Below are 17,578 nucleotides of genomic sequence, written 5' to 3' on the forward strand. Positions count from 1 at the left end.
TTAAACATATTTAATATAAGGACATATAAAATGATTGTATTTGGTTTATTTATATCCCGATTTACAATATTATAAATACTGCCCCAGCGAATTAGCCTAAAGTACATTCGCAAAGTATACTTGTTTTGTATTTATATGCTTTATATACTTTATGATTTTTTTTTTATATAACACACATATTTTATTTTTGTAGATCAATGTGTTTTTAGTATGTTTTAATTTTTAATTTGAACTCAACCGGACTTTTGAGCAACAGGCCGTACGTCATTTCCGCTAAGCGTTAGCGTGATGTTGTAATAGAAAAACTTGTTCTCAACGAAACAGGAGGAAAATTAACGTTAGAGGTAATTTTATTTCAATCGTTCAGCGTTCAATGTTGTTTGTTTGGTTGAATGTATTTGGTTTAACTGCATTTGTGATTCACCGATTCATTTTAATCTAATATTAAACTCTCTACTAGAATTTAATGAAGCTCATTTGGAAAATAGCTTCACTGTCCCTTTTAAATTGTGTAAATTATCCTTGCTTTTAATAAGCACATTTAGTTTAGATTGTAACTAGATTTCTATTACTTAGCATCTGTTGTTTCTAGCTGTTATATCTGTTGTTGAAAAAACAGTGATTGACACTGAATGGCTAAAGATTTTACTGACTGTTAACATGTTTCCAGACTCACATAAGAATATAAGACGAATAAACCAGGTAACTGGTTTCACGGCTACTCACTGCTTAAAAAAATACGAATACTCCTTCAGCCAGCTCAACATTGTTTAACATAGTTAGTCCAAGCTGGTCATTCATGGCTAACAGACCATTTTGCAGGATCTAAACAACATTGGTCCAGAAGCACTTCCTGTTTTAGTTTTTTTAACACTGAACACATAATATTAATTAATATTAGAATAAAATACAACCAACAGAACATTTAAAACTGAATCAAAATGTAAAATAATTGTGAACTAAAAACTTTAAAACAACAGTGCTTCTGGACCAGTGTTGTTTACATCTTGCAAAATGGTCTATAGCTGGATGATTGACAAGCTAGATTACTATCCTGTTGAACCTGATTGAGATCTGTTTCATTAAGCTGGCTAAAGTTAGAGCTGGTGGACCACCAGTCATCTAAACAAGCCATCTTTTCCTTGTTCATTACATTTAATGTACATGTGTGTTCTTGCAAACATTAACAAAATGGCATTTTTGTGATGCATTGAATATTGTTGCTGCAATTTATGCCATTTTAACCGTCATCAAGGTTAGCCTATTGTTAGTATGGCAAGTGTAACTAAATAATTTGTAAACAATGCAAACAAGTGATTGGCGAATATTTGTAGCTGATCTGTCTTTTTTCTTTGTCTACAGAACTTAATCTCAAATAGATTCCCACCTGATCCCTGTTTTGCACCCCAAACTGTTCCTCTAACAATCAAGTACAGTTCTTACAGCCAAATCACATCTCCACCAACCACACGTCTTCAGCTAGTTTTGTCTCTTCATTGCTCCGTTTAGTTCAACACTTTTCCTCCATCATGGCCGAACCAGAGCTGCACACAGAGGTCCCCAATGCTCTGAAACGGTTGGCCAAGCAAGTTGTGCGGGGCTTTTATGGCATCGAGCACGCTCTCGCTCTAGACGTGCTGATCCGAAACCCTTGCGTGCGTGAAGAGGACATGCTTGAACTGCTCAAATTTGACCGCAAGCAGCTGCGCTCGGTGCTGAACACGCTCAAGGCCGACAAGTTCGTCAAGTGTCGCATGCGGATGGAAACGGCACCTGATGGCAAGGCGACGCGGCACAATTATTATTTTATTAACTACAGGCTGCTGGTCAACGTGGTCAAGTATAAGCTGGATCACATGCGCAGACGCATTGAGACGGATGAACGGGACTCGACTAACAGAGCCTCCTTCCGTTGCCCCTTCTGCCTTAGCACGTTCACGGACCTGGAGGCAAACCAGCTGTTTGACCCCATGACTGGTGAGTATAAGGGGAGGATGAGAGGTAGGAGAGGGATGGTGGTGTAATGCCTAAGTTGATTGTCTTTTACCAATATGATCCATTTAGTTATTTACTTGATCCAAGGGTACTACATCAATATGCATGCAGGGTTCCAACGGGTCATTGAAATCCTTGAAAGTTTGTGAATCTGGAGGGGGGGATTCAAGGCCCTGGGAATTTTTTGAAAAATATACATGGATACAGGTCATTAAAATAGCTTGAATCTATTTTATGCAAGAAGTTTTCTGAAGAAAAAAAATTAATAGTATCATAAAAATTGTAGACTTAGCACAATGCTAAACTTTTCACTTTAAATGCTTATATCTTCACACACACACATACCAAAATACTTTTTTGCATTGTTGTGCTGAAAAATGAAAACGTCTCGGGTTGCATATGTAACTGTTGTTCCTTGAGAAGGGAACAAGACGCTGCGTCTCCCTTGCCATACTTCCTGCGTCCCTGTAACGCCATCTTTGGCAATATTTCAGATAGCGATATACTTCCTGGCTCCCACGTCACCCTGTCTTTGTCGCTGAGCCTCACCATTGGTTGAATTTGATATACATTGATATAGTGGCTGACACTTTCATTCAAATCAGTTTGCGTTTCCTTTGAATCGAACCTATGACCTTTGTGCTGCCATTGCAATGCTCTACCCGTTGAGCTACAGGAACAGTTATAACAACCATTTATTTATATGTTATACACTTGCAGAACTGCTTGCTGACACATGATGGCAGCAGAGGTAAAGAGTTTGAATGCATAAAGGCATCGGAAATGTTTGCAGCACTTGAATGCAGGTTTCCTGGAGTTTTGAAGCAGTGTCATAATGAATTACTGCTAGTTTGAACACACTTGAGACTGATGTCAAACTGCGTCAGACAGGAATGGAATGATTGAAAAGATTTAAAAATAAACAGGATAAAAGCGCATCGAGGCGGCTGTGAGGATTAACACATTACGTTGTCGCCATCATCTTGCTTTTCTTTTCCTCTGGCTTACTGTCTTACACGTCTTGTTTCAACAGCTGCTGATTTATATACTTGGAAATTTTACACACACACACACACACACACACACACACACACACACACACACACACACACACACACACACACACAAGTGCCGCTCTTGACGTGACTTGTGTTATAATGAATCCTGAGATGGTGTATTTGTGAAGCTCAGCACACTGCTGTTTAAGCTTTTATTAGGGACTGCACCCAGAACAACCAAAGCTGCAATGTGTATTGAAGTCCATTCCAGCTGTCTTGTGTCATATATATAATAGATCTAATCTGTGTATGTTCAGAGGGGAAATAAATGGGAAGAAAGTTTGACAGCAGACTCTCAACACCACTGAACACAGCTGACTCGATTAACAGGGATTTATCTTCACCCTCTTTAAACACTTTAATATTAAAGCACTAAGCGTATGTGTGCGATTAAAATAACATCCTGTTTATTTATTCATATTTTTTACTTAATGTTTATGCATTGCATCTGTGGTGTGCGGTTTAGGTTTATTCTGCCTTTGGAAATGTTAACAGTAATGCTCTTAAAATGAAAGCGTGACAGGCAAGGGAAGCCTTTAATGCAGAAATGTAATTACTGTATTTTTGTGGATTCACTTACATGAATTCCTTAGTAATAAAATGTTATTTGAGCTGTGAATTTGTCCTTTTTGAAGGAACCAACTTCATGTAAACAGATCTTTATGGGTATTTTGTTTTTTTCTGGGTGGCCTAGTGCACACACCAAGATAAACTTAACTAGTTACTTTGCACAGACCTGTCTTATAAATAATATATGTATAATATATGTAATAATATAAGTAACTATAGAACAAATACACTAATTGTTCAACTGCTAAATTTATTCTTAAGAAAATGGTGTTGACCATTCAAAACCGTTATCAGTCGACCATTAGTACGCCTGCTACACTTTTTTTTTTTGGATTTTACTGAAAAAATCTTAGTTTAAGCTGCTACCTACACTCTCAGACAAAAAGATCAAGAAGCTAGAAGAGTAGAAGTGTATTTCAAAAATACACTTTTGTAGCTCAAAGGTGCATACTGGCAAGTCAGAGATGCCTAAATGGTACATATTAGGACCTTCTTAAAAGGAACAGTCCCAGTAGGTGTTTCTCAATGTCAAGGATACAAGGACACTTCCTTCAGAGGCTAGGCGAGGCTCCTCTTTAGCATTCGTAGAACACGTAAATGGAACGTGCTAGCAAGTGCACGTCATTGTGTCATTACTCCAGTAAAAAGGTCTGCTTTTGGCGCTGCGCACATAGGATTCTGGGTGATTTGAGAGTGTGAAGGCTACACATATGCATTCTTTCCTGTATATGGGATATTTTTCAAATGAAATACTCAGTCCTTGGTTGAAATTCCGAGGATCCTCGACATTGGAACAGTCCTTCGATGGATGTTGATGATGTAGCATCCTCGAAATTCTGGCTTCCGAGGATCCTTCCTTGACATTGAGAAACGCCACGTGACAAATTTTGTACATTTTTTTCTGAGAGTGTAGATAGATTTTTACTTTTATACATACATACTTTCTATATGAAATCAAATCATCCTTCATATTGTAAAAAAAAACATGGGGTGGAAAATAACCTTGATATTTTAAATATTGGCCATGTCAAAGATTGAAATCGTAGTGAAATCAAACTTTGATGCTCCTAATCTTAAAATAAGATTGAGACTTCAGCCTGGATTTCACAGACAGGGTCACAAATGGTTTTGCATTTAACACCGGGTATATTAACTCTTTGCTTGGATCTGATTGACAATAGGAACTCCTCTTTACAGTGAGTATGCGTGTATCCGAGAGTAGTGTGAGTGAAAAGAATAGGAATAAAAGACAGAGAGTGATGGAGGGCTGAGAACAGGGCCAAAGGTGAGTTATGAGAGATAAAGAAATGGAGAGGAAGGTAAAGACCCGCGTGGCACGCGTTCACCCTCACCCTGCTGAAAGCACACCAGCAGACAGGGAGGCAAAGCTGTTGCTAGGATACACATCAGCAGGACCAGCAGACAGGCGAGGATGGAATAGAAGAACGAAATGGCCATGATGAAGAACCTCATCTTGTGTAGATCCCGCCATTATACTGTATATTTATCCCTTGTTTTCTCATGGACAAGTTTACAAAAACAGATTTAACTTTATACGGGAATAGTGTGTCTATAAGTAAGGAATAATTGATGACGGGCCATTGAATTATACGAAAATAGTGCACACCCAAGGTGGTAATGCTAGGCGCGAAGCGGAACCGCGGGTGTTCATTGTTTTCAAATAATTCAATGGCCCGTCGTCAATTATTCCACTTATACACTAACATTGCTCTGGTGCCTATTTTTAAGACATTTGACAAGTTAGATGTGTGTGTTTCGAAAAATAATGCATACCCGTGGAGCATTTCTCAACCAATCAGAATACAGCATTCAACAGACCCATGGTATAAATCTATTTGATCAGTATCTGCGAGTAAGCTTTTTTTGGGTGGCTCGCCTTCACAGATGTATGCTCATCCTTGGCTCAAGCTTCTGTAGCTGACCTCAAAGGATTTAATAAAAACACGTTTTGGGATGCACACTGTTTTCCCTCCGGGTAGGCTCGAACATGCACTAATGTTTTGGGATTACCCGTCAACACCCCGCCTCCAACATTACGTTTTATTTCTAATGCCGATGTGAGTTTGCCATATCTTGGTGCAGGAAAGAATATTGATCCAATTGGTCAAGCACATCCAGGTCCTCCCATCTTTCAGGAAAAAGGATTGATCTTTGCAAATCTCTTTGATTGGTGAGGTGTTAGAGCAGATAAGGTGATCCGACTGGGTCAGCTGTGCGCTGTAATAAGTCGCTTGCTGATCCTATCTCGCATGTCTTCACCCTGTCTCATTGCTGTAATCCCTGTCTCTTCTCTCAGTTTCACACATATGCATATATCAGGGCTGTAAAGACGGATCGGAAAGACCTGAACCTCACAATATTAGGATTAGGGTTGCACAATGTTGTTTTATTATTTGAAATGCCCAAACAAATGTAGTTAGTAGTATATGATGTGGCATTTCTGCCATGGTTTTTGTAAGCACAGATAATACATTTCCCTTGTCTCTTAGTTCTATAGATTTCCATCTACTGTCGACTATCACTGAAAATCATTTAGACTTTTTCCTCTTTCATCTTTTTTTTTTAAGAACTTAGTCCAACAGCTTTTGCAGTTTCTAAAAGCAAGCAAAATTGCATTTTCAGTAAAGCACTTACAATGGACATCTATGAGGCATGGCGTTGTACAAGAACGAACATTCAATTTCACACTTTCAAAAAGGAAATATCTAATTTTTTCGACTCTTGTTATGTCTATCTAAAGCAAGATTCACTATCAGAATTGAAAAACAAACCAAAAAATATATATATAATAAAAACTGTAGTGTTTATCTAGAACAGGAGTCTGTCCGCCACATGAGTGGTTTATACAATTTTGCAGCTCAGATAACACAGATTTTCTTTGAAAAGGTTTGATGAACACAGTTTTCATTTCTGTGTTGAAGTTTTTATTATACTAGAGAGTTGGGAATGGCTGTATTCAAGGGTTTGCTCTGTTTGCTCTTAAACAGCTGTATCTTTAATCGCAAATAGGTTTTAGTTTAACAATGAAGAATAATTTGCTGTGCGCTGTTGCCTTGTATTGGAATGACATTGTCTGTTTTGAGAACATTTGATTAAAAAAGCAATTTGGGTCCAACAGGATTTAGTTGTTATAAATTACCGTATTTTCTGGACTATAAGTCGCACTTTTTTCATAGTTTGCCTGGTCTAGTCAGGTGTGACTTGTATGTCAGTATGAATTAATTTAAACATATATGAACCAAGTACGCTATATGCTGCTCCTATGTAATTCAATGGATTCAGTGATTTGGATCGACGAGCCTGCAAACTTGACGGGTGCTGGCTTGTTCTGTTCATTTAGCCTATTCAACCTTCCAGGTATGTTCAGTATGCTATTGTTTATCGTGTAAATAACTGCTAATGTTACGTTAACGTATGGACATCCATTCAGCCTGCTGTTATGTGTGCTTTTGATTAGTTGAATATCTTGCCTTTCCAGATTAAATGTCTGTTCTTCGGCTTGGGTTTGGTGAAATAAATATCTATATAAATGCGACGTGTAGTCCATTGCAACTTAAATATGTTTTTTCGTCTTCAAGATGCATTTTTGATTGATTCGACTTGTACTCCGGAGCAACTTATATGAACTTATAATAAAATATTAATTTTATGCGTATATATCTGCACCATTTGTAGAACTTTAGCACCACAATGGAATATTAAAGGGATAGTTCACCAAAAAATTCACATTCACTTCCTCTTATATTGTTACAAACCTGTATAAATGTATTTGTCCTGATAAACACAACAAAAACAAAACCGATCAGAGACCCCATTCACATCCATTGTGTTCTTTTTCCTACTAAGGACATCAATGCGGCAACTACATTTATACAGGTTTGTTACAGAATTTTCATTTTTGGGTGAAGTATTCCTTTAATGGCCCCAGTAAGATACACATCGCCTAAAAGCTACAAAACTCCAAACTTTTTAATGTAGTATAAAACTTGAAAACTAAACATTTTCTCCTGTGTAATTATTGGTGCATTAACACAATCACACAACAAAGCAATTTCTCTTGTAATTGGACTCAATGGTGTACATTAATCACAATTGCTCCATCATGAACAGTTTTTCTCTCTCAAATGTTGAAATGATGCCGGATTCATCATTTATGGGCTCATAACAAAAGTCCTTTTGTTCTTCGCCGTAGACGATGGAACAAAGCACCATCCCGCTTTTAAAAGAGCTTTGAATCGTTGGAAAGAGCTGCTATGTAATTTAAACCAGACCTATTCATATCTGATAGATCATACAAAAACTATCAACACAAAGACAGCAGCCCACTTTTCTCTAACAGAAAGCATTAATGTGTGCCTACACGCCAACAGCTCAATGTTCCTTTAGATCATTTTGACAATGTGTGTGTGTACGCATAGACCTGATACACACTTTACCTGTGTGTGTGTGTTATGCCATATTGCTATTCGTCTGTTCTCTATTGCTCTTATTTGATAGGGATCTGTATAATCGTATAGCTGTTTTGGGTATATCACAGGGCCAATAATGCTTCCTATATTAATCTGCAGGGTTTATTTTAGCTTCTATCCTCAAACCTTCTTCTTTGTCACATACAAGCACTTCTTCAGTGTTACACATCTGGTACAGTAATTCATGCTTTGCTGCCCTGTACTTTTTATGTACATGATGTTTGCATGTGTTGACAATGGCACTTTTGAACCCGCCAGATATTTTATATTCGGCCTGTTACCTTTGTGCCTCCAACTGCTTGTGATTTTCTTTGTGTGTATGTGTGAGAGCAAAGAGACTGACTGACTGACCGAGAGGGTTGCAGTATAATTGTTCCCTGCGGTCAGGGTTTGTCGATTTATTTTTTCTTCTTTTTTTTTTCACCGAAGCAGTGTCAGATATAGCCCAGACCTGTCTTTATCTTTGCTTCGCATGAATGTCATTTCTTTCTTTTACACACACATACGGGCACACAATTTCTCTCTTTGTGCTTGTCAAATTGTTTTCTTTTTCTCTCTCCATCCATGAATTGGCAGAGGAGACATCTGTAGCGAAAAACCCGGGCCAGAGGTGATTGTTTTTCAGCGCTCGCGCAGAATTTGTTGTCAACTTTCCAACGAAGCTTTTAAAATGGAAATTGCGGTGAATGGTTTACCCCTTCGATTCACCTCAGGGCTGTAAACTCATTTGCTTAAAATATTTCACCTTGAAAACCAAATAGCTACTGTATGTTCGTGATAACACATGCACGTTCTCGATGTAACCAGACAAATTAAGGTATGTTACAATATCCGCACCATCTGTGGCTGACCGCGGTAATTGCTGTCATAGTCCATGCCCAAGCAACATATGCAAAATGAAGACATGCATCCTATATTCAGGTAGTAGACAGCGCTATACGCATACGCAGAGCCCTGCTGTGCGTGTTCTCATCGAGAGGCTGTAAATAACTTAAGCAACAGATGGCAGACCAGACCAGCAGCAGAACCGCAAGTTTGTGTGGATGTTTTTCCTTATGTTTGTGGTAGTTCGTTCTGATTTTGGCATCTTTCCCCAGATGACATTAAACTGTAACTTAGTCATTGTGTATATATAACGTGAGTTCAGGTACATCATACATAACACTGGAGGCAAAACTGGAGGATACTAAGTGAGAGCTGAGGGCCATGTTCCTGTTTTTCTAACGAAATGTTGGTGGTGGTGGTACGAGACCCACTTGAGGCTCAAGATTGGTAACCAGAAGGTTGCTGGTGTTACTGTAGTAATTGGTACACTGTCTAAAAAAGGTTAAAGCTGTACCCTTTCTGTCACTGGGTTGGTACCTCAAAGGTTTGTTTTTGTACCTTTATGGCTATACGGTACAACACATTGAAATGTTATACACTGCACGATTTTTGGCTGTCCCAGACGAAAGATTGTCATTGTGAAACAATAGTCGAGATTTCTGTGATCGTGGCTCTTCATTGATGGTCCTATGTCGTACAGTTAGAGATGTTTTTTTCTGGTCTTGCGTCCAAAGATAGCCTACGATAAGTTTGCTGCTATAACCTGCGTACTGATATTTGTTTACCACTAGTGCATGCTGGTGAAGTTGCGCTAACGTGTGACGCAGGTGTCAAAGCATCCGTGTCATCATCATGCAGTCTACATGCTTGTTGTACACAAGTTTAAATGATCAATGTCGCATAGTGTGATATGGTAAGTTACTTATACGAGTGCAAAAATCATGCAGTGTATCCGGGCTTAAGATGGCGGCATTACCGGAAACTAGTAATTTTCGTTTGTTAAGTTTTTAAATGTGGATATTTCTCTTACAAAATTGCATCGATTACCTTCAAAAAGCCTTTATTTTTTCTCCCTGGAGCCATGCGGATTACTTTTGCAAAGGATCGATGCACATTCTTTGGGCTTGAAGGAACTGGACCCTATATTTATCCATTATAAAAAGTGGAAGAGCTAGGACATTTTCAGAAATATCTGAATATGTGTTGTGTAAGAAAGGATGGACATATGCAGCTTGTATGGCTAATTTTCATTTTTGGCTGAACTATCCCATGTACACAAAAAGTACAGCATTGTATTATGTTTATATACCTGTAGACCTACAAAATGGAAACTTACCAACCCAATGACAGAAAATGTACTTTTAATTTTTTTTTTTTTTTGACAGTGTAGAGCAGGGGTAAGCAGCGTCAGTCCTAAAGTGCCGATGTCCTGCTGATTTTAGCTCCAACCCTGATAAAACTTCACCTTCCTGTAGTGTTCAGGTGACCTTGGTTTGTGGTGTGCTTGATTAAAACTGGAGTTAAACTCTGCAGGACATCGGCACTCTAGGAACGACGTTGCCTACCCCTGGTGTAGAGCGTAGTGTTTGAAACACACATTCTGAATAAAAATGTATACCTTTAAGGTTTTGCTTTGCATTTTAAATTTCTTCAGCTATTTGGGGTTAGGAAGAACGAATAAATGTAATAAGCAAAGATTTTTCTTTGAACACGAAGCAGTGTAAAGGGGATCGCACACCGGCCGCGCAGCTCAGCGCCGCGCCGTTCTAAAAGAATTTAACACATTGTTTTCTATGAGAATATGCACACCGGCGCCGCCAGGTGGCGCCTGTCAGCGCCGCCCAGCTGTGACTCAGGAAGTTGCTGAAATCCCTATCGCGCCACACAGCGCCATCACATAGTTTAACATTAAATAACATCATATTTGTTCCAAATCATTAAGGATAAACATTGGCTGCTAACGTATATTTTGCATTTTGAAGTAGACGCTATCTGATGAAGCTCGCACTATTTAATTTGCACTTCCGGTTTACAATACCTCCGAGTTGTCCTAGACGCGACCCCCTTAAGTATCCACGTTTGTGTACATCAGGTTCCGGTTACACAGAATTAAGTGTTATGATGCAATCAACAAAAAATTTGATGTCCACATATGTGGACACACCAGATCTTACTGTGCATTCACACCATGAAGAGGAGGCAAAAATGTGCTATTCGCGCATAGTTGGACATTTGAGTTTACTCACTTCATTTGCGCATGAAATTCTACTCATTCGAAATTTGGGAAGGGCTTATAAAGCTCAAATTGAGTAAACTTACCAGATTGTTCGACCTCCTTAGTCACTTTTCCAAACAAGATCCTTTTAATTCCTGTAAAAGTACGAAGATGTCTCGTAGCGATGATGATTGTCCTCCATTGTTGTTTTGTTTTTCTGCCTCCGCTCGTTCCTGTAATCACGTCACTGCTAGAGCAAGCAAAGTTTAAAGTTCAGATTTTTCAACACGGACGGATCACGCGCCATGTCTATTGCGTCTTTGCATTGACGTAACATGTAAATCAATCGCGCTTGTCGCCTCTTCCGCGCCTGGTGTGAACGCTACATAAGGAGATTTAAATAACCCAGCATAGGTTAAATTACAACCCAACAAGTTGGGTTTGTCCCTTTTTGACCCATTTTTTAGAGTGTAAATAAAAATGTTTATACATGTGGGCAAAGCATGAACTTTACAATTCTACTTTGAGAAAGAAAATGAAAGGCCTGTTGTTCAGACACGTTCGATGGTGATATCATGTAAACGTCATGAAAACAGCTGTATTCATTGTGTGGAAAATATTGTTATGTTGTTTTGATAATTTATGGCAAGCACACAGTTGATGGTACCCGATTCATTCCATTGTATTGGTTTTTCCTACTATGAAAGTCAATGTTACAATCAGCTGTGTGCCTACCATCATTTATCAAAATATATTTTGTGTTCATCAGAAATAAGAAATTCATACAGGTTTAGAACAACATGAGGATGAGAATGATGAGAGAATTTTCATTTTTGGGAGAACTATCCCTTTAAATGTAATTTCCCTGTAAATATCCCTGTAAATGTTTTTTTATTCTCTCAACCACAGAAAAGTTCCACTGTACCTTCTGCAAAACGGAGGTAGAAGAGGACGAATCAGCTGTGCCAAAGAAGGACGCCCGCACTCTGGTGGCACGCTTCAATGAGCAGATAGAGCCCATCTACGTATTGTTGCGAGAGACTGAGAACATCAACTTGTGCCATGACCTCTTGGAGCCAGAACCGTCAGAAATCCCAGCTCTGAAACAGAGGTGAGCCTCTCCTGTTTACTATAAGTGGCAAAGATGTATGTGTATGGCTGAACAGTGATTGTGACCCATTCATCATGCACTATACAGAGGCTTTTTTATGACCGAATAAGTGACTTTTACAGTTTAAAACATATCGATCTTATTATAATCTGTTTTGATGCTTTTTTACTAATACCAGCTTTATAAGATGGCCAGTTGAAGTCTGTAACGTAGCACATTCAAAAGTAACCCAACCCAACTCTATTGTTGTCCACAGTCGAGAGCGAGCCGCCCAGGCTGCAGCAGGTGGTGCAGGGGCACCCGGTCAGGAAACGTGGAAAACCAAGAGCACGACGTATGACATTTACCGTCAAGATGTGGATATCAACATGGAAGACCAGGAGTCTCAGTCTGGCCAGGCCGCTAAGGGCAAAGCCCCCAAAGAGAGGCCTGTATGGCTTACAGAAAGCACAGTGCAGGGAGCGTTCAACGACACAGATGCTGGAAAGCACAGTAAGTCAAATCAGCTACATTGTATCATAAATTATCGTCATTTTATGGCTGTATATTAACAAAATTGTATCATGATTTGTCTTTTGTTATTCACATTCTTGCTTCTGTGCAATCCCGAAGGTACTTGTTGGCCAAAAAGGATGGCTCGTACTAAAATCTATACATTTCTCATTTATTCTTCTGTCATCAGCTTTAGTAACATTTTCTTATTTTATGTGGAATAGGAAAGGTGATACGCAGCAACTTTAAATGTATTGAATGCCCAGTTACGTAAAAATGGTATAAAAGTCATCTTTGAACTTAAATGTGACTTTGAGCACCCAGTTCATCTAAAGCTATGCAACAGTGTGCACATGGAGCACAGTTCACTCGGCACCAAAAGAAAAAATTAGAAATATGAGAATGTTTTTATTTAATATAGATTTTAAGTGAATAATGTCTTTAATTTTACTTTGTACCTCATACAAAGCTATGGTTTTAATAGACTTTTAGTGCGTATAGTGCTAGACTTGAAGCATTGTCGACTACCTTTATGGTGCTAAGTGTCCAACTGTACATTTATTGCATGTCTACTTTCTCTGGAGGAAACTGTTGTTAAATGTCTAATGTTAAAGGGATAGTTCGGCCAAAAATGATATTAAACCCATGATTTACTCACCCCCAAGCTGTCTGAGATGCATATGTCCATCATTTTTTAGACTAACATATTTTCAGTTATTTTAGAAAATGTTTTAGATCTTTCAGTTAATCAAATGTAAAGTTACAGGGTCCACTCCTTCAAGTCCAAAAAATGTGCATCCATCCTTCACAAAATAAATCCAAACAGCTCCACGATGATAAACAAAGGACTTCTGAGGGTCATCCGCACGGTGTTGTTGTAGAAATATCCATATTTAAAACTTTATTAACGAAAATAAATACCTTCCGGTAGCGCCGCCATCTTAGTCGCGTCCGCATTCAGGATGAGAGCGTACGCAGTTTACGGAGGGTTCTGTGCTGCTGCTCTGTGCCTCCGCCCTCCGAATTTGTCATACGTCACTAAGAAAATTGCGTACAGTACGCTTATACTCTCTCCTGAATACAGAGGAGTTTAAGATGGCAGCGTTACTGGAAGCTAGTTATTTTCATTTATAAAGTTTTAAATATGGATATTTCTACAACAAAACGGCGCAGATTACCCTCAGAAGTCCTTTGTTTATCATCGTGGAGCCGTTTGGATTTATTTTGTGAAAGATGGAAGCACATTTTTTGGACTTGAAGGAGTGGACCCTGTAACTTTACATTTGATTAACCGAAAGATCTAAAATAACGGAAAATGTGTTTGTCTGAAAAAAGATGGATATATTAATCTCGAATGGCATGGGTTTAATATGATTATTGGCCGAACTATCCCTTTAAACACTTATCTGGCATGATCCTACGCCACTGGCTATATCTTATACGTTTGCCTAAACCATACCTGTTCAAAATATGAATTAATAATTAGTAATTTTGCCTTATTTAGTTAGATTAAAAGATTGAGTGGCGTTTCAAACAAACACTGCGCTGTTGTCATATTTAGCCAGATTTGTCCTTGAATTTGTACCTTTTTCTATAATTTTCCCACACCAGCTGGCGAGGACTCCATAGCAACCCAGGAGGATGTGAGTGGACGAGGAGCCACGCAGGATGAGAATGAGGAGGTGATGCTGGCTCTCCTCATTCACGAAAAGAGAAGCGGAGCTGGACCAGGAGGCGCCGTCGTCTCCAAACAGACCATTCCGACCGCTAATGCCAGCGACTCTGACAGCGATACCAGCGAGTCAGACGAGGACTCTCCGCCCCAGGCTCCAGCCCACACGGCGCACAACGCCAGCGCCTTGCGGCCGGGTAGACAAGAGGAAGAGGAGGAGGAAGATGATGAGTTTGAGGAGGTTGGTGATGACCCTGTGGTTATGGTAGGTGGAAGGCCGTTCTCCTACAGAGAAGTGAGCCAGAGGCCCGAGCTGGTGGAACAGATGAGCGCTCAGGAGAAAGAGGCGTACATTGAGATGTGCCAGAACCTCGTCCAGGACATGTACTTCTGAGAAGATTGTTTCTCAACCGGCTGTACTACACTGGCTTTTACCTTCTGTATCCTACTGGTGCGTTGTGTGGTGTGCCAGTGCTGAAAATTAAGTGTTACACCTTAAACATTCTTGTCATTAAACGTTCACACAACTCTTTGCCATATTCGCATAACTGCTGTCCAAACCACTCTGGTGCCAATAGACCGAAGTATCTGTTCTCACGGTTGTAAACAAAAGTATCATACACATTGGCACACATGCTCTCATCGCTACTTTTCTTTGTAATTCACTTTGGTTTGTGCATAACGCCGTCTTGCCACATTCAGAGACTTGTAAACAAATAACAGTGTTGCACTAGTGTCCTCTGGGATGGTTTCATTCAAGAAAAGATGAACAGAAATTGTCCTGAGGCTCTTCTGACCAGATTAACATTTGGACTACAGAGAGAGGTCCTGTCTTGTAAAGCTTAGACTCACTTTTGGCTTTATTTTTGCTTAAAGCAACAGAGATCTCCTATGTTGTGTCTTTTTTCATGTGAGCAGTATTTAGCAGGGCTTGATGATAATACATGGAGTTATGATATGTTTGATCGCTTTCCTTTAAAAGAAGAGACAAGCACTTTCTTCTGATCTCTGAATAAATGCCTGTTACTGTCTGCAGTTTGTTTGTCTATAAGTGAAAAATAGATGTTTTTTTATTTTTCAGTTTTGTTAGACCTTTTACAGCAATAAACATCTGAGTGTGAAGTCTTAAAGCGGCGTGTTTATTAATGTATTTATTAAATTGGAGCCACGAGCTCAATTGAAGCTTTCCACTTAAATGTATCTAATCTGAACAGATGGATAAAACTGGATGCTTTCCATCAACAAGAATCCTATTATTTTACATTTCAATTGATTGAGTTATTTTGCCCAAAAAAAGATTTCAAACTGGTTTGGCAATGACTGCTTTTATGCATCCAAAAATGTTTGAATGGAGCTCTTATGTGTGGGAAGATGATTGAATTTGGGAACACAGTGTGTGCCGGGATGAGCTGTGGATGAGATGTTGCTGTGTTGACTCGCAGCCAGAGAAAAGCAGTGGTGATGCTGTCACATCACATTACAGGAGTAGCTCTGCGTGCAGTCCAGTATGGCTGTCTGCGGGTCATAGCGCTGGGCATGTTGAAAGGTTTCTTTTATTAGTGATTAGAGATTCTGTGTGGACCAGTGAACTGAAAATCACTACATAATACTCTCTCAAGTTTGAACATTAAAAAGATGGGGGTTAAGAATGTCTCTGCCAGAAATATAGAAATAAGGTTGGTTATACACTCAGAATGGATGTGTTAAAGGAAAACACTACTGTTTTTCAATATTTTACTATGTTCTTACCTCAACTTAGATGAATTAATACATACCTATCTTTTATTAATGCATGCACTTCATCTTTGCACAGGGCATCGTTAATGTGTTAGCATTTAGCCTAGCCCTATTCATTCCTTGGGATCCAAACAGGGATGAATTTAGAAGCCACCAAACACTTCCATGTTTTCTCTATTTAAAGACTGTTACATAAGTAGTTACATGAGCAAATATGGTGGCACAAGATAAAATGTGGCGATTTTTTTTTAAACGGATAAAAATGAGAACTATATTGTATGGCGGAAGTAGCCTGGCTCCGCCCTCCTACGTGCTTCCGCTTAATTTTCATTTCGCTTCAGCAGTACGTCTGGGACTGCTCTGTAGAGTTTCATTTTTTCCTGCAAAAATCTGCAGGTCCAATCAGTGAACAGAGGGGGGTGGCTAAGAACGATGACATTGAGGTCGTGCGTCAGTTTGAGTTGTAGTTCAGTAATGGCAGCGGAGAAAGACGTGAGAAAAGCTATTCGGTCCGTTGTTGCAAAGCTGCTGAATATACAGAAGTTAAAGCCGGAGCAAGAACCAGGTTTGCTAAATTTTGTTGGTCTGATTATTCGTAATTGTTGTTTCCGGCCGGTTTCGGCGCATGATTTACGTCACGAACATATGTTAGTGACTGCGTATGGCAGATCCTGAGTGACTCTGCGCAGATCCAATAGTTTTAAACTTCAACAGAGGACCCTCCTTAATGGAAGTAACGCTTTGCAATGGAGCGTGGCCAGACTCTCTGTACAAATGAAATGAATGTACGAGAGTCTGGTTGGACCAGGCTATGGCGGAAGAGCACTTAGTTTACATTACTTTGACCTCGGCGCACAGTAATATTTTAACACAAAATTACACATACTGTGTTAATAGCATACACTGTAAAAAAATTCTGTAGAAATTACAGTATTACTGGGTATTACTGGCAACTAGCTGCATGAAACATTTACATTTTCAGTCTTTATCTTCTACAGTAAGTTACTGGCAACCAGCTGTATAATTACAGCAAGTTTTTAAAGTGTAACGCAAAAAGATACATCTGTAGTTTAAAACTTTCTCAGTTGCTAACACGTTAGAACCAATGGGGAATAACACCACTTATGTTGCAAAAATGCGTGCGCAGGCTATTTGATCATGTGAGCTGTAAAAGGGTCTATTTGGCATCTCCAATCTGCCTAACTTGCATGTTTTTGGCCTGTTGGAAGAAACCCACGCTGACACAGGGAGATTATTTTTACAAAATAACAAACAAGTTTTATGGCGTTACAGTATGTGTTTGTCAGCCGCTTTTTTCCAAAGCAACTTACAGTGCATTACAAGGGATTTTTTTTTTTAAGAAAAGTATGTGTGTTTCCTGTAGAATACTCTACCATTAGTATTAATATTATC

General features: G+C 39.2%; 1 protein-coding gene across 1 annotated transcript; it reads left to right on the top strand.

Moving 5' to 3' along the window:
- Positions 1-256: 256 nt before the first annotated feature.
- Positions 257-15,558, top strand: gtf2e1 (general transcription factor IIE, polypeptide 1, alpha). Its single transcript, XM_065251630.2, has 5 exons — positions 257-344; positions 1,363-1,977; positions 12,063-12,264; positions 12,521-12,756; positions 14,368-15,558. The coding sequence occupies exons 2-5, from the start codon at positions 1,530-1,532 to the stop codon at positions 14,820-14,822; spliced, it is 1,341 nt and encodes a 446-aa protein (XP_065107702.1). The 5' UTR covers positions 257-344; positions 1,363-1,529; the 3' UTR covers positions 14,823-15,558.
- The last annotated feature ends 2,020 nt before the right edge of the window (positions 15,559-17,578 follow it).

The sequence above is a fragment of the Paramisgurnus dabryanus genome, chromosome 15 (assembly GCF_030506205.2).
Source record: "Paramisgurnus dabryanus chromosome 15, PD_genome_1.1, whole genome shotgun sequence".
In the NCBI taxonomy this organism is placed as follows: Eukaryota; Metazoa; Chordata; class Actinopteri; order Cypriniformes; family Cobitidae; genus Paramisgurnus; species Paramisgurnus dabryanus.

Excerpts from the sequence above, each read along its gene's own strand:
- gtf2e1 (XM_065251630.2), top strand. The coding sequence starts at position 1,530 with ATGGCCGAACCAGAGCTGCACACAGAGGTCCCCAATGCTCTGAAACGG. Across the intron at positions 1,978-12,062 it reads GCTGTTTGACCCCATGACTG|AAAAGTTCCACTGTACCTTC; the intron begins GTGAGTATAAGG and ends TCTCAACCACAG. Across the intron at positions 12,757-14,367 it reads CACAGATGCTGGAAAGCACA|CTGGCGAGGACTCCATAGCA; the intron begins GTAAGTCAAATC and ends TTCCCACACCAG.